At 47.5% G+C, this 23,977-nt stretch overlaps 2 protein-coding genes across 3 annotated transcripts; both read left to right on the top strand.

Moving 5' to 3' along the window:
• The first annotated feature begins 76 nt into the window (after positions 1 to 76).
• On the top strand, positions 77 to 18,870 carry SPAG5 (sperm associated antigen 5). Of its 2 annotated transcripts, none has more exons than XM_069542701.1 (24): positions 77 to 116; positions 479 to 598; positions 3,997 to 5,087; positions 5,191 to 5,365; positions 10,419 to 10,493; positions 10,728 to 10,820; positions 10,916 to 11,050; positions 11,261 to 11,380; positions 11,503 to 11,595; positions 11,698 to 11,811; positions 12,129 to 12,222; positions 12,374 to 12,521; positions 12,601 to 12,703; positions 12,895 to 13,028; positions 13,485 to 13,623; positions 16,331 to 16,442; positions 16,608 to 16,694; positions 16,958 to 17,078; positions 17,197 to 17,308; positions 17,699 to 17,779; positions 17,940 to 18,095; positions 18,176 to 18,250; positions 18,381 to 18,461; positions 18,681 to 18,870. In XM_069542701.1, the coding sequence occupies exons 2-24, from the start codon at positions 491 to 493 to the stop codon at positions 18,750 to 18,752; spliced, it is 3,519 nt and encodes a 1,172-aa protein (XP_069398802.1). In that variant the 5' UTR covers positions 77 to 116; positions 479 to 490; the 3' UTR covers positions 18,753 to 18,870. The 2 variants fall into 2 exon arrangements, with proteins under 2 accessions (XP_069398802.1, XP_069398801.1); XM_069542700.1 differs by having other exon boundaries at positions 90 to 226.
• Positions 18,871 to 19,345: 475 nt separating this feature from the next.
• ALDOC (aldolase, fructose-bisphosphate C) lies at positions 19,346 to 23,088 on the top strand. Its single transcript, XM_069542699.1, has 9 exons — positions 19,346 to 19,656; positions 20,668 to 20,789; positions 20,879 to 21,090; positions 21,205 to 21,259; positions 21,354 to 21,514; positions 21,636 to 21,719; positions 21,953 to 22,127; positions 22,260 to 22,459; positions 22,589 to 23,088. Exons 2-9 carry the CDS (start codon positions 20,678 to 20,680, stop codon positions 22,682 to 22,684), a joined length of 1,095 nt encoding a protein of 364 aa, XP_069398800.1. The 5' UTR covers positions 19,346 to 19,656; positions 20,668 to 20,677; the 3' UTR covers positions 22,685 to 23,088.
• Positions 23,089 to 23,977: the final 889 nt, after the last annotated feature.

Below are 23,977 nucleotides of genomic sequence, written 5' to 3'. Positions count from 1 at the left end.
ACGCAAGCCCCGCCCTCGCCCGCCGGGCCCGAGTCCGGAGCGGACGCGCCTGCCTGACTCACTGAGGCTTCGCAGCCAATCGGGAAGCACGAAGCAGGTTCAAATAAAGACGGCGGGTAGGCATGGCGTCGTTTCTTACGTGTGGGAGGTATTCGCCCCGCGTTCTGTGTTGAAGATGTGGCGGGTGAAAACACTCAACCTTAGCCTGTCGCCTTCGCCCCAACCGGTGAGCCGAAGGGCCTCATGGAGCGAGAGACCTAGACCGGGGTTTCGGGGTTTGCTGGCTGTGCCGAGCGTCTTGGAAAGCAGAGTCGAGCCTGAGGCGGGGGGCGTGTGGAGTTTTCCGGTCCTGCTGTTCGGAGCACTGGGGTTGGAGCCTACTCTTGTTTATTGCTCGTGAGCTTGTGAGGGAGGGAGGAGAGCTTCTTAAGGCCGGTCGCAGAGCCCAGGCTTACTTTCATGCTCTCTTCTTTCTTAGGGAAAAACAGCTATGAGAACGCCTCTTCGAGAACTTGCCTTGCAGCCCGACGCCCCCACCAACTCTGGAAAAGGGCCCCCACACTCGCCGACCCCATCACCATGCAAACTGGGGCTGCAGGTGAGATTCGCCAGGCCAGTCTCTCGACTGGGCTCTTTGCCGAGGCCGAGAGCTCAGAGGAACAGATGGCCAGGGCTGGAACGTAATTAATAACGATAATGAAGTTTTCTGCCTAGGCGACATCCATTTACATCTATTCAGGCCAACAGAGAGGTGCCCTAGGGTCGTTAAAGGAAATCCACTGAGAGCCCACTTCTCTATTTAGGTGTTAGTTTTTATCACCTCCTCCCCCGTTCAGTCTTTACCAAACGTCTCAGAAATACTATCACTTTGATTAGTGGTCTCCTCTTGATAAGGGCTCACTTATGGAGAAGTCAGTCAGCTGCAAGAATGAGCCAATATCCATCCGTTCCCCAGGTAGTCAAACGCTTATTTTTTGCTTATTTGCTTATTTTTCTATTGGGTTGTTATTTCTTTTTCAATGTTTTCTAAGTGTTCTTATTATATTATAGTCATCCTTTGTCATCCTTTTTACCTACTTTATAACTTTCTTTTGATTTTTACCTTTAATCCTGGGGCTATCTAGGAGGGATTCTTGATTTCCAAGTGCTTAAAAACCATTTTGTGTCACCTTTTAAATTTATTTTCTTACATTACGATCAGAGTGTAATCTGTTGTCTTTTTAGCCAAGTATAGGGTGAATTTTTTCTGAGTGTTCTGTGAACATATTAAAAAATGCATATTTACTATTCAAAGAATGTCACATTCTGTTATATCCATAAGCAGATAGTTAATTACCCTGTCCTTGTCCGTTTTTCAGTCTGCCAGATCTGTTGAGTTTTGTGTTATCCTTGTTCAGATTTGGTATCAGTGTAATTTTGGCCTTGTAAAATGGGTTAGGAAGTGTTCTTTTAAATTTTTTGGAGGAGCTTGAGACAAATGGGTATTACGTCTTCTTTGAATGATTGGTAAAATTCACCCTGTGAAATGATCTGGTCCTGGACATTTCTGGAAGTTTTTGAGCATCTCTTCATATGCTTGGAGAAGGAAATAGCAATCCACTCCAGTATGGTTTCCTGGAGAATCCCATGGACAGAGGAGCCTGGCAGGCTGCAATCTATGGGGTCTTAGAGAGTAGGACATGACTGAGTGACTTCACTTTCATTTTTCACTTTCATGCATTGGAGAAGGAAATGGCAACCCACTCCAGTGTTCCTGCCTGGAGAATCCCAGAGACGGGGGAGCCTGGTGGGCTGCTGTCTGTGGGGTTGCACAAAGTCGGACACTACTGAAGCAACTTAGCAGCAGCAGCAGAGTGACACACACTTTCATATGCTTAGTTATCATTCATATATTTTATTTGGAGAAATATCTATTCAAGTCCTTTACCCATTTTTAAATTGGATTATTTTTGTTGTTGTTGAGTTGTAGGAGTCTTTTGTATATTCTGGATATTAACCCCTTTTCAGATATATGATTTGCAAATGTTTACTCCTTAAGGAATAAATAGGAACTTAATAAACATAGCAAAAGCTTTAAGGTGCATCTTTACATTTCTAAAAGTGTTTAGTTTGTATATTTAGCTTTTGGGCTATGTAGTGCAGACTGATTTTTTTTTTTTTCATCATATAGTTTAATTTTGTCTTGTCACAGAAATGCTATAACTTTACATTCTACCTTGTCTGATACTGATATTGCTGCCTCTGCTCGCTTTGTTTTTGTCTGATATCTCTTTGCCATTCCTTTATTTTCTACTTTTTCTTAAGCACTTTGAAATAAAAACTTAAAGATTTGAAATAAAATACTTGAAAGTACATGAAACATGGAGCCTAACAAGTTTGTGTAACGCACACATCATTGTAACCAATACCCAAGGACACTGCTAGAATATCAGAAGCCCTTTTTAGGTCAATCTTACATTTCATCCACTGCTGTAAATTAGAAATTTCATATAAGTCTAACTCTTTCTTTTTTCTTTCTTTTTTTTAAATAAATAAATAGTCTTTATATCTAAAGCTTCTGAAATATCTTATTGTTCTGGTAATTTAGAAATTTTTTCATTTCGTATCAATCCTGCTTAGAGCTTGGTGAGCTATTTTAATATGCAAACTCAAATCTTTCTTTACCTTAGAGAAATGTTCTTCTAATACTTCTTAATCAGTGCCACATCTATGGGTGTTCTCTTTTCTCCTGGAGACTCTTTTATTCACATGTTAGGTTTACTAGATTTATCTTCCAATTCTCTTAGCTTTTCCCTCAGATTTACACTTCTTTGTATCTTTAAAGGTTTTCTTTTACTTGATTGTTCAGGCCAGCAATTCCTGTCTTAACCCTGATCATCCTCTTTCCATTCATATTACTGAAATTTTTTCTTTAAAAGTAATATTTATTATTTCCATGGGAATTCCCTGGCGATCCAGTGGTTAGGATGCTGCACTTCCACTGCAGGGGGTACAAGTTTGATCCTTGGTAAGGAAATGAATATCTCACATGCCATGCAGCCAAAACAAAACAAAAAAATAATTTAAATATAAATAAATACAAGTAATATTTATTATTTCCAGGAAGTCTTTGTGTGTGTGAGTTGTACTCAGATTTTCTTATATATATTCATAAATTTTTTTTTTGGTGCAAATGGTCATCTCTTTCTTCCATCAACTGTGTTTTGGTAGGGTCTACCTTTCTTAACTATCTCAGAGTTTGTCCTTTTTCTGGCTACTAGACCCACGTAAGTATATTCATATTTTCCTATTGTTGTCCATTGAATCTCAAAACCAGCAGTCCTGCAAGTGGTTGAAAGTTCAGTGGTCTCTTATTCCTGTGAACCACCAATTGAGAGGTTGTCAGTCCCTTATCAGTGCACCAGGAAGAAGTGTTTCTGCAGTTCATTCTCCTCTGCTACAAAGGCTAGAGCTCTTCAGATCCCAAGAGTTGAATGGCTTCAACTCATGTGTTCAGGATAACCTCAGCACTTGTACCCAGGGAGACTAGGTCACTAGCATAGGTTAATGTTGCCCTTTCTCCCAAGAACACACGGATCTCTGTGGGCCAAGTGCTCTCTAACTCTAGCCCCCAATTTATCCTCTGTTCCAAAAAGAAGAAAATCTTACACCAACTCTAGAACTTGAGCCAGGGATCCCTCCTACCCTAGAATTACGTTGGAGTTGGGATTGGAGAAGAGGAGGGTCATTTTCAAGCTACCATCTCCACATGACATGGACAGAATATCTTAGCCTTTTTTATACTGTAACTTGGTTCACTTGGAAGGACCCAGAATATCTTCCCAACTTTTCTACTGGGTCTCTTTAGTAAGCAGCAAGGCTTAGCCAAGTTCTTACCTAGGCAAAGGTAATGGGAGCTCTTCCTTTTCTGAGTTCAGACAGTATCCTGAGCCCATAATTATATATTACTAACTAGAATTGACTCTCTTAGTCAACTGCTTTTGTTTTCTTTGGCAGGAAGACAGCAACAACTCATCTCCACCAGATTTTGTCAATGCTAAGAAGACAGACTCCCCTTCAGAACAATTCAGCCATCCCTCAAAGTGGCTAGAAGCTTATCAACACGAATCAGATGAGCAGCCCCTAAATCTGATTCCCCAAACCAACTCTACTCCCAAAACCTGTGAGAAAGGAGTAGACCCACTGGACAACAATGTGGTTAAAACCATGGTCCTTGTACCTTCTCCAGGAAGACAGCAGCAAGACATTATGCTTGCGGACCGTCTAGATATCATGGCAGAGGGAAACAGCTTCTCTCTAGATGAGCCTCTGAGGCCAGGAGACCTGCTGAGAAAGGGGGTGGCCTTCTGTACGGAAGACAGCTTTTCAGAAACTGTTCCTGGTATGCCTGAGATACCTGCATTTCAGGATCCTCCATCCCAGCTCTTGGAGTCCCCACCAAATCCCTGTTCTGAGCAGCAGCTACATTGCTCCAAGGAAAGCCTAAAGGACAGGAGCACTGAGGCTGAGCCTGAGGACTTAGTTCCTTATGAAAGTAACACCTTGTTGCCTTCCTCCGTGCTCTGGCTTTCCCCTTCAACTGCCTTAGCGGCAGATTGCCCTGTCAGTCATGTGGACCCAGAAGGGGATATTTTAGAGCACAGAGCTATAGAGGAGAAGGAAATGAGCTTTCCCACACTCCCTGAGAACGCTGAATTGGGACATCAAGCACTTGTGTCAGATACAGATGATATTCCATCCACGTGCCCAAGCCCAAATCCTGGAGAAATGGAATCACAGGTGCCTCCTGGGCCATCAGGAAAAGATGCCAGTAGCATTCCTGGCTCCGATGTAGGGCCTTGGATGTCACCCCTGGCCTGGCTGGAAAAAGGTGTCAATACCTCAGTCATGCTAGAAAATCTCCGCCAGAGCTTATCCCTTCCCTCTGCATTTCAGAATGCTGCAATCGGCACTACCCCTTTCTCTGCTTGTTCGGTGGGGACTTGGTTTACTCCCCCAGCACAACAGGAAAGGAGTACAAACACATCCCAGACAGGCCTGGTGGGCACCAAGGACAGTGCTTCTGAGACAGAGCACCTCCTGTGGGGGTAAGTGTCCTGTATCTTTGTGCTCCAGGGCTTCATTTGCCTGGATCCATCACTCCCTTCCCTCTCCCTCTCTTCTTCCCACGTTCTTCTCTTCCTACCACAGCCGTTCTCCAGATCTGACTGCCTTGTCTCGGCATGACCTGGAAGATAACCTGCTGAATTCTCTTGTCATCCTGGAGGTTCTCTCCCGCCAGCTGCGGGACTGGAAGAGTCAGCAGAGTGGCCCTCACCCCAAAGTCCAGGACAGCAGCACACAGACCGACACCTTTCCCAACGAGGTAAGATATTCCTCCTGAAGTGTGGAGGATCTCAGTGGGCCCTCTTCCTTAAAGTAAGTATGAAAGCTGAGGGTCTGGAAGATCCCTTAGGGCTGTGAGTACACACTATACCCCTGGGATACATCAAAAGTTTCCAAGGGAATGTAAGCAAGAAAGGTGTTTTTTTTTTTTTAATTTACTTTAATTGAAAAAAAAATTTTAATCATCTATTTTAATTGCTTTACAATATTGCTTTGGCTTCTGCCATACATCAACAACAAGGGACGTTTTAAAGGAATTGTTTTCTAGATCTTCATCTTCTAGATGCACTGTTGCCAGATTTTTTTTTTTTTTTTTGGCCATGCCGTGCAACATGAGGAATCTTATTCCCCTGAGCAGGGTTTGAACCCATACCCCCTGCACTGGTAGCCTGGAGTCTTAACCACTGGAATGCTAGGGAGTTCCCTCACGTAAATCTTGTACCTATAAGAATGGAAAATAGGCATCAGTTCAGTTCAGTCGCTCAGCTGTGTCCTTCTCTTTGCAACCCCATGGACTGCAGCATGCCAGGCCTTCCTGTCCATCAACAACTCCTGGAGTTCACCCAAACTCATGTCCATTGAGTCGGTGATGCCTTCCAACCATCTCATCCTCTGTCGTCCCCTTCTCCTCCTGCTTTCGATCTTTCCCAGCATCGGGTCTTTTCAAATGAGTCAGTTCTTCGCATCAGGTGGCCAAAGTATTGGAGTTTCAGCTTCAACATCAGTCCTTCCAATGAATACCCAGGATTGACCTCCTTTAGGTTGGACTGGTTGGATCTTCTTGCAGTCCAAGGGACTCTCAAGAGTCTTCTCCAACACCACAGTTCATAAGCATCAATTCTTCGGTGCTCAGCTTTATTTATAGTCCAACTCTCGCATCTGTACGTGACTACTGGAAAAACCATAGCCTTGACTAGACGGACCTTTGTTGGCAAAGTAATGTCTCTGCTTTTTAATATGCTGCCTAGGTTGGTCATAACTTTCCTTCCAGGGAGTAACATCTTTTAATTTCATGGCTGCAGTCACCATCTGCAGTGATTTTGGAACCCCCCAAAATAAAGTTTGTCACTGTTTCCATTGTTTCCCCATCTATTTGCCATGAAGTGATGGGACCGGATGCCATGATCTTAGTTTTCTTAATGTTGAGGTTTAAGGCAACTTTTTCACTCTCCTCTTCACTTTCATCAAGCATAGAATTGTTGCTGAACTGTGTCTTACTGTAGGAATTATAGTAATCCACAGACACATGAACTGGTTAGAGGAGGGCTGGTTTATCCATTTCATTAGTATCAGTGAATGATCTCCAGTAAAATTTTACTAGGTATGTTCATGATTTTAATTATAATAGTGATTCATTTAAAACCGATGAAAATATTTGTCCATCCAAGAGTTTTTTCACGTGTAAAGTCTTATGGTGAGAGGAATTAGAAAATGTTTTAAATTTGTCTCAATTTAGGTGAACTTTTGTTGTTGTTGCAGAGATCTTGATTTGAAGTGTAAAAATATATTACATTAGGATAAAATTCTGAGAGGCGTAAAAATTGAGGTTCAAGGAGAAAAAAGGATGATATAAAATTTCTGACAAAGTGCTTGTGTGTGTATTTTTTAAAAATATCAAACATAATCATGGTATTTGTAATATTTATACCATTGGGTATATTTGGGGGTGATGTAACAGTTTTATTTCAAACTGTCAACATTTACAAGGTGGTGGAAATTACAGCCTTTGAACAATTTAAACATCAGAGTACTCAATCTTTCAAAATTATTGTAGGAGATACCAGAGGATGACAGTTACAGACCATTGTCCTAGAGGATTCTTGCTGTGACAGCATAGGTTGAGGATGTCAGGGAATGTGTCAGGGAAGGAACTGAGACCCTCCGTATTATGGCTGTTGAGGTAATAGGGGCTGCTGCTAAGAAGAGATGGTCTCAGAAATTCCCTGGCAGTCCAGTGGTTAGGACTCTATGCTCTCACTGCCGAAGGCCCAGGTTCAATCCCTGGTTGGGGAACTGAGATCCCACAAGCCACTCAGCTCGGCAAAAAACAAACAAACAAAGAAAAGTCTTCTCTGGGTTGAAAATATCCTCAATGACTTTACCTTTTGCCAAAATCCTGGAAACCACAGGCTCATCATTCTTCCAGCTGCTCAGTTTCTCTCCTGTGTTTTCTTATTTTTGTATCCTTTCCTCTGGTCCTTGACCTTGTTCTCCACCACCCTGAGTTGACCATCTGTACCTTGAAGCTTGCCAAATCCTTTGAGAGACCACTGAAGCAGAACCAAAGAGAGGAAATGACAGTACCTTCAGCCATTCCCCATCACAGTTTCATGTCTTGGCTGCCTCATTGATGCTAATCTCATCACTGGCCTGACTGCCCAGCCCTAAGCAGTGTGCGTGCCCTGTTCCAGGGCTCAGTGGGGGACTCCATGTCCTTACTGTAAAACACAGGAGGAGGGAGGTCTGCTGGGGCCGGGGGTGATGGATGCCAGGAGATCTGCCTCCTTACATCCAGACTGCTGCAGCATCATGACTCAGCACTGCTGTTCCAGCACTAGGCTTTTCCCTAGGCGATGTATGTCTTGCAGTGGTAATGAAGGCTTCCCACTTTTCTCTTGGAACTTTGAAGTTTCTCTATGGCTCTACTGCCTTTGAGATCACAGTTATCTATTTCACATAGCACACCATGATTTTCATCTGCTCCAAGATAGTGAACAGACCTTAGAGATTACGAAAATTAAAATGACTGGTAAATAAATATTTGAGAAGGTTACCATTTTTGATAATCAGATAAATGCAAATTGTACATGAAATGCTATTTTCTTCTGACAAAATAGCAAAGAATAAAACTGGTGGTAAATATTGTCCCATCATCAGTAAGGCATAAATTGGTTGAACCTTTTTTTAATGCTTTAAAACAGTTATATTTAACATTATTATTAAACCTTTTTTTTCCCTCTTGTTTGAACATTATGCCTTTAAATGGGATCACTCTTTCTGCTGCTTCTGCTAAGTCACTCAGTCGTGTCTGACTCTGTGTGACCCCATAGACAGCAGCCCACCAGGTTCCCCCGTCCCTGGGATTCTCCAGGCAAGAACACTGGAGTGGGTTGTCATTTCCTTCTCCAATGCATGAAAGTGAAAAGTGAAAGTGAAGTCGCTCAGTTGTGTCTGAATCTTAGCGACCCCATGGACTGCAGCCCACCAGGCTCCTCCGTCCATGGGATTTTCCAGGCAAGAGTACTGGAGTGGGGTGCCATTGCCTTCTCCACCCTTTCTAAGGGCAGTTTAAACTGCTTAAAGCAGTTCAAACTTTTTAACCCAGTAACTCCACTTCTAGGTGTATATCCTAAGGGGGAAAAAATTCCGCATACAGATGATAACTTTAAAAACATGAGAAAGAAAAATAATGGTACATCCATAAGATGTAGATATTCTACAGTTATTTAAAAACATGTTCATGAGGAGTTTTTTTGTTTTTGTTTGTTTGTTTGTTTTTTGCCATGCCTTGCTGCATGTAGGATGTTAGTTCCCCGACCAGGGATCAAAACCGTACTCCCTGCAGTGAAAGCACAGAGTCCTAGCCATTGGATTGCCAGGGAGGTCCCTTGAAGAGTTTTTAATAGCATGGAAAAATAAGTTTAATGTAAGTTCATGGTAAAAGGAAATCATGTTTCACCTCTCAGAGGTTTTGAGGTGAAGTAAAATATCAGCAGAAGTTAAAAATAAGTGATACTCCACTTGGATAGGTCTTCCTAAAGTACATATTCCTAGTCTCAGGCTCTCAGTGAGGAGAGTGAACATAAACTCAGAGCTAAATGACATTAGTATAATAAAATTAAGTAAGAAAAGCAGGACCTTAATTTTATTTATCTTTATTTATCCACAAATAAATTTTATTTATTGAGATATCTCAATCTCAAAACCAATTGTGTTTTTTCTTAAGCATTACTATCTTTCTCAAATCTAAGACACTATCAATTTAAAAAGCATACCAATGTCAGTGGTGTTAAAATGTAAAAAGACAATCATCTTAGAATTTACTGAATATGGTAATTTCCTTCTAAATCTGTAGTCTACAACTTTTTTCATCCTGACACCTGAGGGAGGTAATAGATTCATCAGTTACAGCAAATCCCTATAGCAAGGAAATCTGGTGTGGAAGTATATTGAAATCTCTCGGGGTGAATGCTGTACTGTTGGTTGAGAATCACAGCTCTCAGTGGTGAAACTAATAATGAATCTTTTTCCATTCTGTTCACTTTTCCATTTCTAAAATTTTATAGTAAACACATTATCAGAAAAAAGTTATTTTGAATTTTATTTATTTATTCAGTTTTGGCTGGGCTGAGTCTTCATTGCTCCACGGGCTTTCTCTAGTTGCAGCAAGTGGGGGCTGCTCTCAAGTTGTGGCGCGTGGGCTTTTCACTGCGCTGGCTTCTCTTGTTACAGAGCACAGGCTCTAGGCATGAGGGCTTCAGTAGTTGTGACACATGGGCTCAGAAGTTTCAGCCTGCAGGCTCCAGAGCACAGGTTGTGGCCCAGGAGCGTAGTTGCTCTGTGGCAAGTGGGATCTTCCTGGATCAGCGATCAGACCCATGTCTCCTGCATTGGCATGTGGATTCATTACCACCGAGCCACCAGGGAAGCCCCCCCCAATTTTTTTTTTTTTTTTAAATTTTACTTTACAATACTGTATTGGTTTTGCCATACATTGACATGAATCCGCCACGGGTGTGCATGAGTTCCCAATCCTGAACCCGACATGAATCCGCCACGGGTGTGCATGAGTTCCCAATCCTGAACCCTCCAAAAATACTTTTTAAAGTAATTTTAGATTAGTTTTAATTAAAAAAGTAATTTTGTTTTTAACCTACCTCTGGATTTTTTTCTAGCTTGGCTTCATCAAGCTGTGAGCTTTGCTCCTGCCTTTAATGGGAAGGGCTCCTGTATATTAGTGGGTGGGAGGGGGCACAAGGTGCTGGCAGTGCATATCGTTTCTGCAAAAGGAACAACCCTGTTTCTCTGGCTAGATGAGTAAGAAACCTCAGCATCTTCAGGAGAGCCAGGAGGTTGGACAGGCTCTGCAGCAGGCCAGGAATGTCATGGTAAGTGTTGACTGACCTTAGATCGTTGCTGGGTCCCCTGTAAAAATCAAGAATGAAGTGGTGAGCAGATGATGGTACTCAAACGTGGGAGTGAAAAGAGGTTTCCTTTTGTTAAGGACATCTCTTCCTTATTGGGAGCTTGAAATTGGGGTCAGTGGCTTTCCTCCAGTGTCCCTGCTTGCTTCCTGCTGAATACCTGTATTTGATCTAGCCTAACCTCCTCTCCCTCTACAGCAATCATGGGTGCTCCTCTCTAGAGAGCTGATATCCTTGCTTCACCTGTCTTTGCTGCACTTAGATGAAGATAAGACTGCTCTGAGTCAGGAGGTAAGCAGCATAAAGATGGAGGCAGAGGCCTCTGGTGGGACTGAAATTCAGCCAAAGAAAGAAACCAGACACAGTATCTGATTCTTATCTTACAGACTCGGCGTGCAGAAACCTTGGTGTCCTGCTGTTTTGATGTGTTGAAGAAATTGAAGGCCAGGCTTCAGAGCCTCAAAGCAGAAAGGGAGGAGGCAAAGCACAGAGAGGAACTGGCCCTCAGAGGCAAGGATGCGGTAAGGTGTCAGGCTTTGGTTCCTGGATGAGGGAGGTCTCTTCCTAAGGTTCGTGCAGGAATACAAATTGACTAGAGTCACAGATGGGTTGCCTGAGAACTACCTGCCCTGAGGAGTAATGAACTCAGCTACTGGTGTGACGGGTAGTTAACGGTTTTTTGTGCTGTTTCCTTCTGTACACGATGTCCTCACTGTCTCTTATTTAAACAGGCAGAGACAGTGCTAGAGGTCTTCTGTGCACACGCCAGCCAGCGCATCAGCCAACTGCAACAGGACCTGGCATCCATGGGGGAATTCAGAGGCCTTTTGAAGGAGACCCAGACCCAACTGGTAGTTGAGGGCATCTTCTTTCCTGGGATCCACGTTGACACACTGGGAAGGGGGGTCATGTACCCATGCTTCCCTGTATCCAATGGGAAGGGGCACCTCCATTGGCAATCCTTCTCATGTAGGTAGGGCTTCACACTGAGCAAGAAGAGTTGGCTCAACAGACAGCGAGTCTTACTTCAGCCTTGCAACAGGACTGGATAGCCATGCAACTGGATGTGAGTATCGGCGGGCATTATACTGCTCCTCTGCTCACAGTCAGCCCTGTTAGAAGTCTTTTCTCAAGCGTGCTCTCTTGACCTCTTTGCCTCCCCCTGTAGTATGTAACATGGACAGCTCTGCTGAGCCGGTTTCGACAACTCACGGAGAAATTTACAGCCAAGAGCCGGCAGACCCTGCAGGAACGTGATGCTGCAATTGAGGAAAAGCAGCAGGTACATGGGAGAGGGGACTGCTTAGGCCTGGTTTCCTCCTCCTTCTCCACAGAAGGCCTTTCTGATGAGCCTCTCCCCCTAGACCTGTCTTCTTTCCATCGGTGGCTTTGGAGACCAGCCAGTCCCTTTGCTGTTAGGTGGCCTTCCATACCTTCATCAGCTTTTCTCCTGTTTCTGCTTTTTCCTAAGGGTTAGACTTATTTGCTACAGTGAACAAGGAGAGATTGGCTGTCCTGTCTGGAAAGAGTAACTGGACTAAGTCTTGGGACTTCTGATTCAGGAGGAACTGTGGGAAGAAAACTATCTTTTTCTCCTAGGTTTCCAGGGAGCTGGAACAAGTCTCTTCCCAATTAGAGGACTGCAAAAGCCAATTAGAACGACTGGAGTTGGAAAACAGTCGCCTGGCAGCAGGTGTGCATGGGTGCAAGCAGTTGTACCCTGCTGAGGCTTGGGGTGTGGCAGCGGAGCAAGCAGCTGCTCTAGAGCACTTGTTTTGGAGCAGAGGCGTGGGGCAGTTTGGGCCTGCTGACCACATGTCGTCACTGGGATCCTTTTGGCCTAGATCTCCAGGCTCAGCTGCAGATTCTGGCCAGCACAGAGAGTCAGCTAAAAGTGCTACAGAGTCAGCATGCCCATTGTACCCAGGACCTGGCCATGAAGGACGAGTTGCTCTGCCGGCTTACCCAGAGCAGCGAGGAGCAGGCTGCTCAGTGAGTTCCTGTTGGGCTGTGGTGGCGGTAAGCACCCAGAACAGGGGACCAGTGGAATCTCACACAAGGTCTCTGGCAGATGGCAAAAGGAAGAAATGGCGCTAAAACACGTGCAGGCAAAGCTGCAGCAGCAACAGGCGGTCTTGGCCAAGGAGGTGCAGGACCTGAAGGAGACCCTGGAGGTAAGTAAGGTGGCCTGGGGCAGGGGGGCTGGCAGGAGTGTGACAATTCCCTGATGGTACCAATGTGAGGTTTGAGACTGGACTGGAAGAAGCCTCTGATCCCAGGACTCTGTAAAGTGTCCCACTTGGATGCATTTCCCCACCCTGCCACGCCTCACTCCTTGCCTGCCTTCTTTGTCCTGTCTCCCCAGTTTGCTGAACAGGAGAATCAGGTTGCTCACCTGGAGCTGGGCCAGGTTGAGTGTCAGTTGAAAACCACGCTGGAAGTGCTCCGGGAGCGCAGCATGCAGTGTGAGGGCCTCAAGGACACCGTGGAGAATCTGAAGTAAGATCTCTACCTCTCGGTGCTTCCCCCTGAGGACTTCTTTCCCAGGCCCGCTTCTGGAAGCGGAAGTCTCCAAGAAGGGAATTGTACCAGGGTCCAAGAGCCTCTTGTTTCTCGCTTTGAATGCAGTTCTGTGGGGGCGGTTTGGGGAAGTGTTCGGAGAAGGTCACCTGGTGTTTGGCCATCTTCTCTGTTCCTTTCTTATTGTTGTTTAGTTGCTAAGTTGTGTCTGACTCTTTCTGACCCCATGGATGGTAGTCCGCCAGGCTCCTCTGTCCATGGGATTTCCCAAGCAAGAATACTGGAGTGGGTTGCCACGTCCTTTTCCAGGGGATTTCCCGACCCAGAGATTGAACCTGTATCTCCTGCATTGCAGGAGGATTCTTTACCTCTGAGCTATGTAGGAAGCCCTTCCTTATTTCAAGGCTAAAATTCCTTATATCCTTCCTATTTCAGGGTTAAACTAGCCAGCATCGTAGCAGAAACACAGCAGCAAGACCTGGAGAAGATGTGCCAGTATTCCCAAGAGCTGGGGGTGCTGACGGAGCAACTCCATAGCCTGACCCTCTTCCTACAGACGAAACTAAAGGAGAAGGTGGGATACGGGGTTTCCTTCTCTTCCCTTACAGTCATATCTTCAAATAAAGACAGTATTATTTCTTCCTTCCCTGTCTGTAAACCTTTTATTCCCTTTCTTACTGCATTAGCTAGAACTTCCCCCACAACGCTGAAAAGGATTCAAGTTGAGGAAGTTCCCCTCTAATCTTGGTTTACTGAGGGTTTTTCCAATTGTATCTTTATTGTATAGAATGGTCTTCCTAAAATACTGTTCCATTTCTGTGACCTTCAGTGACTTTCAGTTGCCTACAGGATATCTTCAGCCTGTTGTCTGTCTCCTTCTTTCCTATTATGAGCTCTTTACTCCCACTAGACTGCCTACACACTACACACACATCTCATTTCCATTCTTACCCAGATGCAGGCTGTTACCATGTTCATTCTCCTCTATCTTCAAACTGGAAATGTCTTTTCCTTCCTATTAAAATTCTCTCTGGTTCACTTTCTTTGAAATGTTCCCAGACATCAGTGGACTCAGTGATCTTCTGCTGTATTTCTCATGAGCTTACTCTCCTTTTGCACTTGTATTAATTTTCCTTGGATGTTTCGTCTTTCTGCTAGACTGTGTTTATAGCAAGCAGAAGTTTAGCATTGCTTCTTTGGCTTCCCCACAGTGCACACTGCAGAGTAAATGGTGGATATCTTTCAGACTGCAGAGTTAATTAGCTTATTCAACAGTTAAGGGCAGAGCCAGAATCCTGAAATCAAATTGCTTATGAGCTGACCCCATTCCCCAGCGTGTGATAAGCACAGAAATCTAGTCTTGGGAAGACAGACAGATGTAAATATGTCATTTTGACTTGTGATTGTGATAGAAGGTTGTATGGCCACAGAGAAAGGAGCATCAGCTTTAGTTTTGAGAGTTAGGATGTCGTCTCAGAGCAGGTGATTCTTGGGCAGAGTCTTGAGGTTAGAAGTTTGTAGAGCAGGGGTGGGTATACAGGAAGGCCCACCAGGCAGAGGGAACAGCATATGAAAGTCATAGAGGCATTAGGGGTACTTTTTGTAGTGTCTGCCCTGTGACAAGGCCTGGGTCAGGTGCTGGGCTAACCAGGTGAACAAGGCCAAGGCTCTGCTCATATGGAATGTGGTGAGTTTGGGGCCTGGGAAGTAGCCCTTTATAAGTGGATTATAGAAGCTATGTGGGGCCGGGATGACAAGGGGAAGAGGCTGGAGAAGTAGGCAGGAGGCCAGATTTTTGAAGACTTGAACTAATAGCGATTATAGAAGGGATATGGAGGAGGGGATGGATTGAATGAATTCAATACATATTTAGGAAGTAAAGGTAATAGAGGGCTTCTCTGGTGGCTCAGCAGTAAAGAATCTGCTTACAATGCAGGAGATGTGGGTTAGATCTTGGGTTGGGAAGATCCCCTGGAGAAGGAAATAGGCAACCCACTCCTGTATTCTTACCTGGGAAATCCCATGGACAGTGGAGCCAGGAGGGCTACAGTCTGTGGGGTCATAAAAGAGTCGGACATGACTTAGCGATTACATAACAACAGAAGGTAATAGAATATGGTGACCAGTTTGATATAGGAGTAAGGTGAAAGAGTGACTGATGATCTTTTTTGCTGGAAAGATGGCAACACTCTATAGAACTGAGATTGGCAGACTTTTCCTGTAATGTGCAATGTGATAAATATTTTCAGTTTTGCGAGGTATGTGATCTCTGTCTCAGCTACTCAACTCTGCCTTTGTAGCTCAGAAGCAGCCATAGAGAGTATGTAAATACATGGATGTGGCAATGTTTCAATAAAACTTTATTTACAAAGACAGGTGGCAGGCCAGATTGAAACCACAGGCTGTAATTTGCTGCCTCCCTGCTCTAGGATCTTAAATACAAGTGGGGTGGGGCAGGAAAAATGGTTAGCTCAGCTTTATACATAGTAAATTTCAGGTGAACCGTGGAGCAATCTGGTAGATTTTTCACAGGCAGTTGAGCCTTTGGACCAGGAGATTGGGGAAAAGTCCAGTTGTAGAGAGACAGATTGAAGGGTCATCAGTATAGAAGTGGATGCTTCTGTGGAGCTCCTGAGGTGAAGCCATGTGGGGAATGAATTAGAGTGTAAAGGGGATCAAGTATGAACCAGAAGGAGCCCACAGTTAAAGATAGACCTCCGCACAGAGAGAAGAAATAGCCAGAAAGGTATGAGTCCTACCTGTGAAGCAAAGTTATGTCACAAAACCTAAGAAAATGAAATTTCTAATAGAACATGGTCATTGGTTATTACATAGGTCAGGTGAAATAAGATCTGAAAGGAGTCCACTGCATTTGAAAGTAAGGCTGCCCTTGGAGCACAAAATAATGAGGATGCCTTTGGTGTTCCAACAATGGTGGAATGGTGGGCAGAATCCTGTGTGTAGTGGCCCAGGGATTCCATAGATGGTGAGAATTTAAGGCAAGAAATGTAATCTTTTCTTTCTTTTATTTAAATTGAAGGGAAAGAGAAAAGGCAGTAGCTAAAAGGGTACTTAAGGTAAAAAGAAGGCTTTTTTAAAAAAAATTACTGTTCTAGTGAGAGAGAATTAAGTTCAGGGAGAGGAACTAATGGAAAAGTTGAAGATAGAGAAGAGAGGTGATAGAACAGCATTCCCACGGAGATGGCTAGTGAGTACCTGTAAGTTCAGGGAACTCAACTAACCCTGAAAAGCAGCTGACATTTTTTTTCCTTTGCCCTCAGGCTGAACCAGAGACCCTCCTGATAAGCACAGCCAGTGCTCTTTCCCAGGAACACCCTCCGCCCAGTGACAGCACCTTCTTGGGAAGTGCCCAGACAGCAGAGGCAGATGAAGGTTAAAGGCCCTGGAATTGAAGGGTGGGAAAGCTGGGACCCTGCTCCTGGTATCTTCAGCTCTGAAGATGCTGCCAACAGACCCCGTCTCTCCCGGCTTATGTGGTGGCAGATCCTTGACGGGGCCACCAGAGGGGCCCTCTGCCACAGTTGTTTTTTGTTTCAGACCCAGAATCCACTCCTGTGCCCTTGCTTGGAAGTGACAAGAGTGCTTTCACTAGAGTAGCATCAACAGTTTCCCTTGAGCCTACAGGTTAGGATGGGCTCCAGGGATCCTGCCTCATTTCTAGATCTGGTTGTGATGATAAAGGCTAAAGCAGTGAGAAGTGCTTTGCTCTAAAAACCTCAATTCAATTTGGGCTTATTTCAGTTCTGCCTTTGGGGGATCGGTAATGTTCCGGATATTCAAATCCTATGGGTGGGGAACATGGATAAGAGTGGAAGAAGTGATGGCTATGTACTCCTTCCTTCTGGAGCTAAAGGGCTTTGCCTCTTATCTAGTACTTTCTCTTTCAGAAAGCCCAGACATTGAGAAGAGCCTGGCAGAAATGGGTACTAAGACTCTGGAACTTCAGAGCCTGTGTTCCTTGTTGCAGGAGTCTAAAGAAGAGGCTGTCAGGACTCTGCAGCAAAAGATGTAAGTGGAGTGCAGTCTTAGTGAGAGAGGGCAGGTCATGTGAGCAGCCCCTTAATGTCAAGGGCCCAGCCAGCCCCTGGTGGGGGCAGGAATAATACTGAACTTTTCCCTCCCTTAGATGTGATCTGCAGGCTCAGCTGCAGGCCCAGGAAGAACAGCATCAGGAAGCCCAGAAGGCAAAGGAAGCGGACATAGAGAAGCTGAACCAGACCTTGTGCTTGCGCTACAAGGTGGAGGAGGGGCCTGGAAGTGAAGCCATGAGGAACTGGGGCAGCTGTGCGGGCCCACTGGGAGCTGCTGTCTCTCCAGGAATCTGGGTGGTGGGGATTTTCCAACTATTGCCCTAGTTTTGCCCTTCCTGGGGTTAGACAATTCACATATTTGGGAACCAGCTATAGGCTGACCCATCTTCCAGGCTGACCTAGAAGTCAGGAACTCCAGCAGAGCTCTCTCTACAGGGAAATGTGCCTGGCCTGACCTAGCCCTAGAGGAAGAATTGGAGTGTTGGTAATTGGTATCACCTGGACTGAGCATGAGTCAGGCGTGAAATCTTATCTCTTGGCAAGGGCTGCAAAGAAGCCAGCTCTCCCACTGCCTTCTCACCTCCTTTTCTCTCACAGAATGAAAAGGAACTCCAGGAAGTGATACAGCAGCAGAACGAGAAGATCCTGGAGCAGATAGACAAAAGCGGCGAGCTCATAGTACGTTCGTCATGATGCCTGGCCTCTGCCTTCTGTGTCACTATAGCCAGGGTCCCAGATGTGGGAATTGGGTCCCCTGGTCTACCCTTGCTCACCACATGGGGTAAGGATGGAGAGGACCTTTGAGCGCTACTAGATACCTCTCCGTTCTCATCCCCAGAGGCTTAGAGAGGAGGTGACCCAGCTCACCCGCTCCCTTCGGCGTGCAGAGACAGAGACTAAGGTGCTCCAAGAGACCCTGGCAGGCCAGCAGAACCCTGACTGTCAGCCCATGGACACGAACTGGATCCAGGAGAAAGTGTGGCTCTCCCAGGAGGTGACTCAGAGTTAACCAAAGAGCCGGGCAACTGGTGGGAAACTTAGGCTTTGCCCCTACTCATCTGAACGTATCTACAGGTGGACAAACTGAGGGTGATGTTCCTGGAGATGAAAAATGAGAAGGCAAAACTCACGGTCAAGTTCCAGAGCCACGTAAGGATTTCCATGCCATTCCAGGGCTGTTTCCCATCTCCCCTAGCAAGTTCCCTGCCATGTCTACCTTTCCCCACAAGCTATGTCATTCTTTTAAGGATAGAACTTATGCAGCCTATTTGTTTTTTAGAGAAACATCCTGGAAGAGAATCTGCGGCGCTCTGACGAGGAGTTAAAGAAACTAGATGACACTGTTCAGCATATTTATGAGGTAAAGGAGGCATTGATGCAACTTAGGTACTTGGCATAAGGCCTGGCTGGGGGTACTGATCAGCATAACTCTGATTCCCAGCCTGTGCTGAGAGCTGGGCCCTGATTCACTGTTGTGGGCTTCTCTGTGGCTTCCATTTTCTCCCCTCTAAGGGTGTTTCTTAGGCCTGGCGCTTCCTGGCCTGTGACCCTGAGCTGCCTTTTCTGAATCTCTTTCCAGACTCTGCTGTCCATCCCAGACGTCGTGAAGGGTTGCAAGGAGCTACAAGGATTGCTGCAATTTCTGAGCTAAGAAACTGAAAGCTGGAGTCTGTTGCACCCCTTTTTACCTGCAACACTCCGTTACCCCAACATCAGGACCAATTGGCTTAGAGCCAGCTCTGTTTATAAAATAAAGTATATTTAATGTATTTCTTCAGGCTCACTGAATCTTATTTCTTGGGTGGGAGGTGGGTAGATGAGCTCAGGGGGAGGCAGCTTGGTCCTTTTGCCTGGGCTCCCTACCTCCACACACCCCTCCCAATGCATCCAGAGCCACAGCCAGCTCCTGACTCCTTTTCTTGCTTCCCCAAATACTCTGGGCACTGGACTACTTGTTCCCTGGCTCACTGCCTGGTGGGAAACAGACAAGGCTTCATTCTCTTACCTTCTCCATCCCCCTCTGGGGTAGCCCTGGTGAATAAGGGGGTGAGGACAGAGAACCCTCTGCCCTGGACTCGCGCACTGTTGCTGCCTGTGTTCCACCTACCCTATCTATGGTAATTGTTTACGGTGACTCTCCTTCATCAGACCAGGATACATCCCCAACAGCCAGCACAGTCCTCTGCACAAGGCCACCCTGGCAGGAATCGGAACAATTTCCGATTTCCCATTTCCTGCCAGGGTGGCCTTTCCGCTGGTGTCTGGGCTCCGCGAGGTAGGAGGAGGACAGTCTACAACCACCTCCAAGAGATCCCGGCAGAGTCAGTCACTCCACCTCATCGCAGCGCCTCCGTGGGCCCCCTCACCGCGCACTCCGGTCCTGGGAGGGGGCGTGGCCAGGGCGGGGAGGGGAGAGGCCCCGCCCTCCGGGCGGGAGTCACGTAGCTCTGCGGCAGCCGCAGCCTCATTTACAGAAGCCGGGGCTGGAGCCGCAGCTGTCGCGGATCTGAGCGCGAGCTGTTCCTGTGGCTGCGCAGCTACCTCGCTGCGGACAGGTGAGCCCCTAGAGTTGCTCAGCATCTCCGCTTGCTCTCCCTGACTCTTGCCTCTGCCATCCTTGCCCTGCTCCTGCGGGGCCCTGGATGTGCCTTCTCGACTCTCTCCTTTCTGTCCACTCCACAGCTCAGCTTCTCCCACAGCACCCCTTCCTTTTAGCTCTGATGCAGCTTTTCCGATTCCAAATCTTCCTCTGCCGGCTGGACTTTTCCTTGGTGTTAGCCTCTCCCACCCAAACCGTTTTAACCTCAGCCTGCTTCCTCTCCTAGGCTGAGTTCCCTCTCCAGTTCTCCTGCCTTCACGGTCCGCCTGAGCTAGGTCCTTCTCCTTGGCTAGTTAGCCTGTCTCACCATCATCTCCCCATAGGTCTCCTCCCTCCTTATCCTGAATCTCTTCCTCCCTTTCAATCCTGAGCCTCTGCTCCCATTCCTGTTAAGGAATAGAGAAGAGGTTATGGAAGCTCGTGGTCGTTGTTTTTTTGTTTTTTTTCACCACTGCTACTCCCTACCCCCACCCTTTCCTCCAGAAGCTGAGGGAAGAGGGATGATGGGTACTTTTGCCTCATTCTGAAGCCTCGGAAGTGCACCTTCCCTCAGGGCCCTGCTGAGTGAGGATGAGAAAAAGGAAATTGGAATGGCCAGGGCTTTTGCCTACCTGAAGAAGGGGCCAAATTCAGTGAAAGAAAGACTGGCATCTTTATTGAGGCAGTATTTTCATAAGAAGACCTGTAGCTTTGGGGCTGTTCACCTCCCCACCCCTACCCTGGGGCTGGGAAGGGTGCCCGTCAGGGACAAAAGGAGATGTGGGAACTGGGGCCCCGAGCCTGTTAGCTGCCCGAGAGACTGGTGCCATGTTGACGTCCAGGACTTGCGCCAAGGACTGCAGCTCTGTTCCCAATCGTTGCTTGTTGGGGTGGAAGGAAGAGGCCATTTGGCCCACATGAACAGGAGAGGAAGCAGAGGGGGTAGGGTGGGTGGGGTCCAGCATTTATACCTGTCTCCATTCCACAGAACTGTCACCATGCCCCACTCGTACCCAGCCCTTTCTGCTGAGCAGAAAAAGGAGTTGTCTGACATTGCCCTGCGGATTGTGGCCCCAGGCAAAGGCATTCTGGCTGCAGATGAGTCTGTAGGTAGGTGGGGCCCTGCGGTCAGGTGGGGAAGAGGTGGCCAAGGAGCTTGGGGATGACCTTGCCACCCTGCTTTGTTTGCCCCTCCCCAGGCAGCATGGCCAAACGGCTGAGCCAAATCGGGGTGGAGAACACTGAGGAGAACCGCCGGCTGTACCGCCAGGTTCTGTTCAGTGCCGATGACCGTGTGAAGAAGTGCATCGGCGGTGTCATCTTCTTCCATGAGACACTCTACCAGAAAGACGATAATGGTGTCCCCTTCGTCCGCACCATCCAGGATAAGGGGATTGTCGTGGGCATCAAGGTGCAGCCACTGGCCCTAGATGGGGGCTGAGCATGAAAATAGGTGTGTGTGCGTGTGCAGGGTGGCAGACAGGGTCCTGCCTGGGTTCAGTTCTGTGCCTGTGTTTCCCTTCAGGTTGACAAGGGTGTAGTGCCTCTAGCCGGAACTGATGGAGAAACCACCACTCAAGGTACAGGAGGGGTGGGCTTCAGGACCACAGAGCTGTTGGGTGGCTGCTGCTGGCAAAGAGGAACAGAATAATGAGGTTGGCACTCTGCCTACAGGGCTGGATGGGCTCTCGGAGCGCTGTGCCCAGTACAAGAAGGATGGTGCTGACTTCGCCAAGTGGCGCTGCGTGCTGAAAATCAGTGAGCGCACACCCTCAGCACTTGCCATTCTGGAGAATGCCAATGTGCTGGCCCGCTATGCCAGCATCTGCCAGCAGGTGGGCCTATGTGTGTGTGAGGTGGTCAGATGGGTGTTCTGTGCCTGGTGGCAAGGGGGTTACATGGCTTTCTTCCATCCCACCTCCTGCCCCTCCTAAGCTACTCTGCTCTTACCTGCAGAATGGGATTGTGCCTATTGTGGAACCTGAGATTCTTCCTGATGGAGACCATGACCTCAAACGTTGCCAGTACGTCACAGAGAAGGTGAGTCCGCCCCGGGCACAGACATACACCACAGGGAGAACTTGACAGGGAGCCTGTGCTCCACAATCCCTGGCTCAGATGCAGGCACTTTCCTCAAGCACATTTTTACTTGACCCCAGAACGTACCTGTGAGTCTGACCTGTATCCACTCTCACAGTTATACCCACTTTCCCCTAGGCAGGGAACATAATGGCAGGGGCCCAGAACCTTAGTCAACCTCCTCTGATCCCCAGGTCCTGGCTGCTGTGTACAAGGCCCTGAGTGACCATCACGTGTACCTGGAGGGCACCCTGCTCAAGCCCAACATGGTGACCCCTGGCCATGCCTGCCCCATTAAGTATAGCCCAGAGGAGATCGCCATGGCAACTGTCACTGCCCTGCGTCGCACTGTGCCCCCGGCTGTCCCAGGTACCACTGTGATTCCAAAGCTGTCCCTATCCCTAAGACCCATTCTCAGGTTCTTCTTGTGGCCTCCGGAAGTCCCTTACCCTGGAAAAATAAGGAGCGATCGATTGGTTTGTCTCCTCTTCTCTGTCCTAGGCGTGACCTTCCTGTCTGGGGGTCAGAGTGAAGAAGAGGCATCTCTCAACCTCAATGCTATCAACCGATGCCCCCTTCCCCGGCCATGGGCCCTCACCTTCTCCTATGGGCGTGCCCTGCAGGCCTCTGCACTCAATGCCTGGCGAGGGCAACAGGACAATGCTGGGGCCGCCACTGAGGAGTTCATCAAGCGGGCCGAGGTTGGGAGCTAAAGGTGGTGGGTGGGGAGGTGGGGTGTAGCTAGGCAGGCGGCAGCCCAGAGGCTCTAGCCTGGACAGGGTCAGGAACCTGTGGACTGGGTCAGCCTACTTACTCCCCTCCTTTTGCAGGTGAATGGGCTTGCAGCCCAGGGCAAGTATGAAGGCAGCGGAGAAGATGGTGGAGCGGCAGTGCAGTCCCTCTACATTGCCAACCACGCCTACTGAGTACCCCTCCACTCCACAGCCCTTGGCCCAACCACCTGCGCCCAATTTTGCCTGTAGTTATGGCCAGGGCCAAGTAGCCTTGCAGAGCAGAGATGCCTCCATCCAGCACTGAGTCGTCTTCCTTTGTTCTCCTCCCCCCCCTCTCAGACTGCTGCACCTGGGACCATTGGATGGGAGGATAGGGAGCCCTCATGACTGAGGGCAGGAGAACTTGCTAGAAGTCAGAGCAGGATGCCTGGGTCTCCCCCCAGCTTCTGCCACCCCCTACAATTTTCCCATGATGGGGTTACTTCTCCTGGGGCTGTGCCTGCCCGCCCTCTCTTCTGGGGTCAGAGGGTAGGGCGGCAGCGCTGACTCATGCTTTGTGCGCATACCACATAGCAAATAAATGGTAGCAAACCATGCTACTTTGTCTGCATTTTTTACATATCTAATTTCACCCCCCAGTTTCTGATCTCTGTAGTGCCTCTGAGCCATCTTGGACTGTGGAGGTGGAAAGGGTGGATTTTGTTTTACTGGGCATTAAGTTTAGGGGGAGGGGCACATCCAGTCACCATTCTCAGCTCAGGCTCTTGTTGATGTCTGAGGCTGGAGCGAGGAGGTATGGAGGGCTGTGAGTCTTTCAGGAACTGCCACTTTAGAGGCACTTGACTGCAGGTGCAGAAGAACGGAGTGAGGCTGTGCTGTGCTTAGTCACTCAATCGTGTCCAACTCTTGGCAACTCCCATGGAATGTACCCTGCAAGGCTCCTCTCTTGTCCATGGGGATTCTCCAGGCAAGAATACTGGAGTAGGTTTGCCATGCCTCCTCCAGGGGATCTTCCTAATCTAGGGATTGAACCAAGGTCTCCTGCATTGTGGGTGGATTCTTTATCATCTGAGCCACTAGGGAAGCCCAGAGTGAGGCTAGACCCAAGCAACTTCTGATGGCAGCTTTTGTGCATGGCCCCAAACTGGGCAAAGAGGCAATAGGAGTCTCTCACCTCTCAGCTGTGTTGACACATTCCACCAGGGGAAGCCACTACAGGAGCAGCACCTGGGTTCTTGCCCAACAGGAAAATCCCCAACCTAAGCACTGCCAGACCCAGCACGGTTATCTAAGAGGTTACCAAGGGCTGTTGCTCATTCCTATCTGAGATAGATAGGGGCACAGAGGGAGCCAGTTTAAGGGTCTGGGCAAGAGTGACCTGGTGAGGTCTCATGCTGAACTTTGACCTCTTGGCCTGGGCATTGGGAATAGGTTGAGACTCTGGGTCTATCTGAGCAGATGAAAGGACGAGAGAACCTACTGGGT

Source organism: Ovis canadensis, chromosome 11 (assembly GCF_042477335.2).
Source record: "Ovis canadensis isolate MfBH-ARS-UI-01 breed Bighorn chromosome 11, ARS-UI_OviCan_v2, whole genome shotgun sequence".
NCBI classification, from domain to species: Eukaryota; Metazoa; Chordata; class Mammalia; order Artiodactyla; family Bovidae; genus Ovis; species Ovis canadensis.
This window is presented reverse-complemented; position numbering and strand designations above follow the sequence as displayed.

Coding starts and splice junctions, on each gene's coding strand:
- SPAG5 (XM_069542700.1), top strand. CDS start 176: ATGTGGCGGGTGAAAACACTCAACCTTAGCCTGTCGCCTTCGCCCCAA. Junction 11,051..11,260: donor CCCTCAGAGGCAAGGATGCG/GTAAGGTGTCAG, acceptor TTATTTAAACAG/GCAGAGACAGTGCTAGAGGT. Junction 17,079..17,196: donor AGGACTCTGCAGCAAAAGAT/GTAAGTGGAGTG, acceptor TCCCTCCCTTAG/ATGTGATCTGCAGGCTCAGC.
- ALDOC (XM_069542699.1), top strand. CDS start 20,678: ATGCCCCACTCGTACCCAGCCCTTTCTGCTGAGCAGAAAAAGGAGTTG. Junction 21,720..21,952: donor GCCAGTACGTCACAGAGAAG/GTGAGTCCGCCC, acceptor TCTGATCCCCAG/GTCCTGGCTGCTGTGTACAA. Junction 22,460..22,588: donor AGTTCATCAAGCGGGCCGAG/GTTGGGAGCTAA, acceptor CTCCTTTTGCAG/GTGAATGGGCTTGCAGCCCA.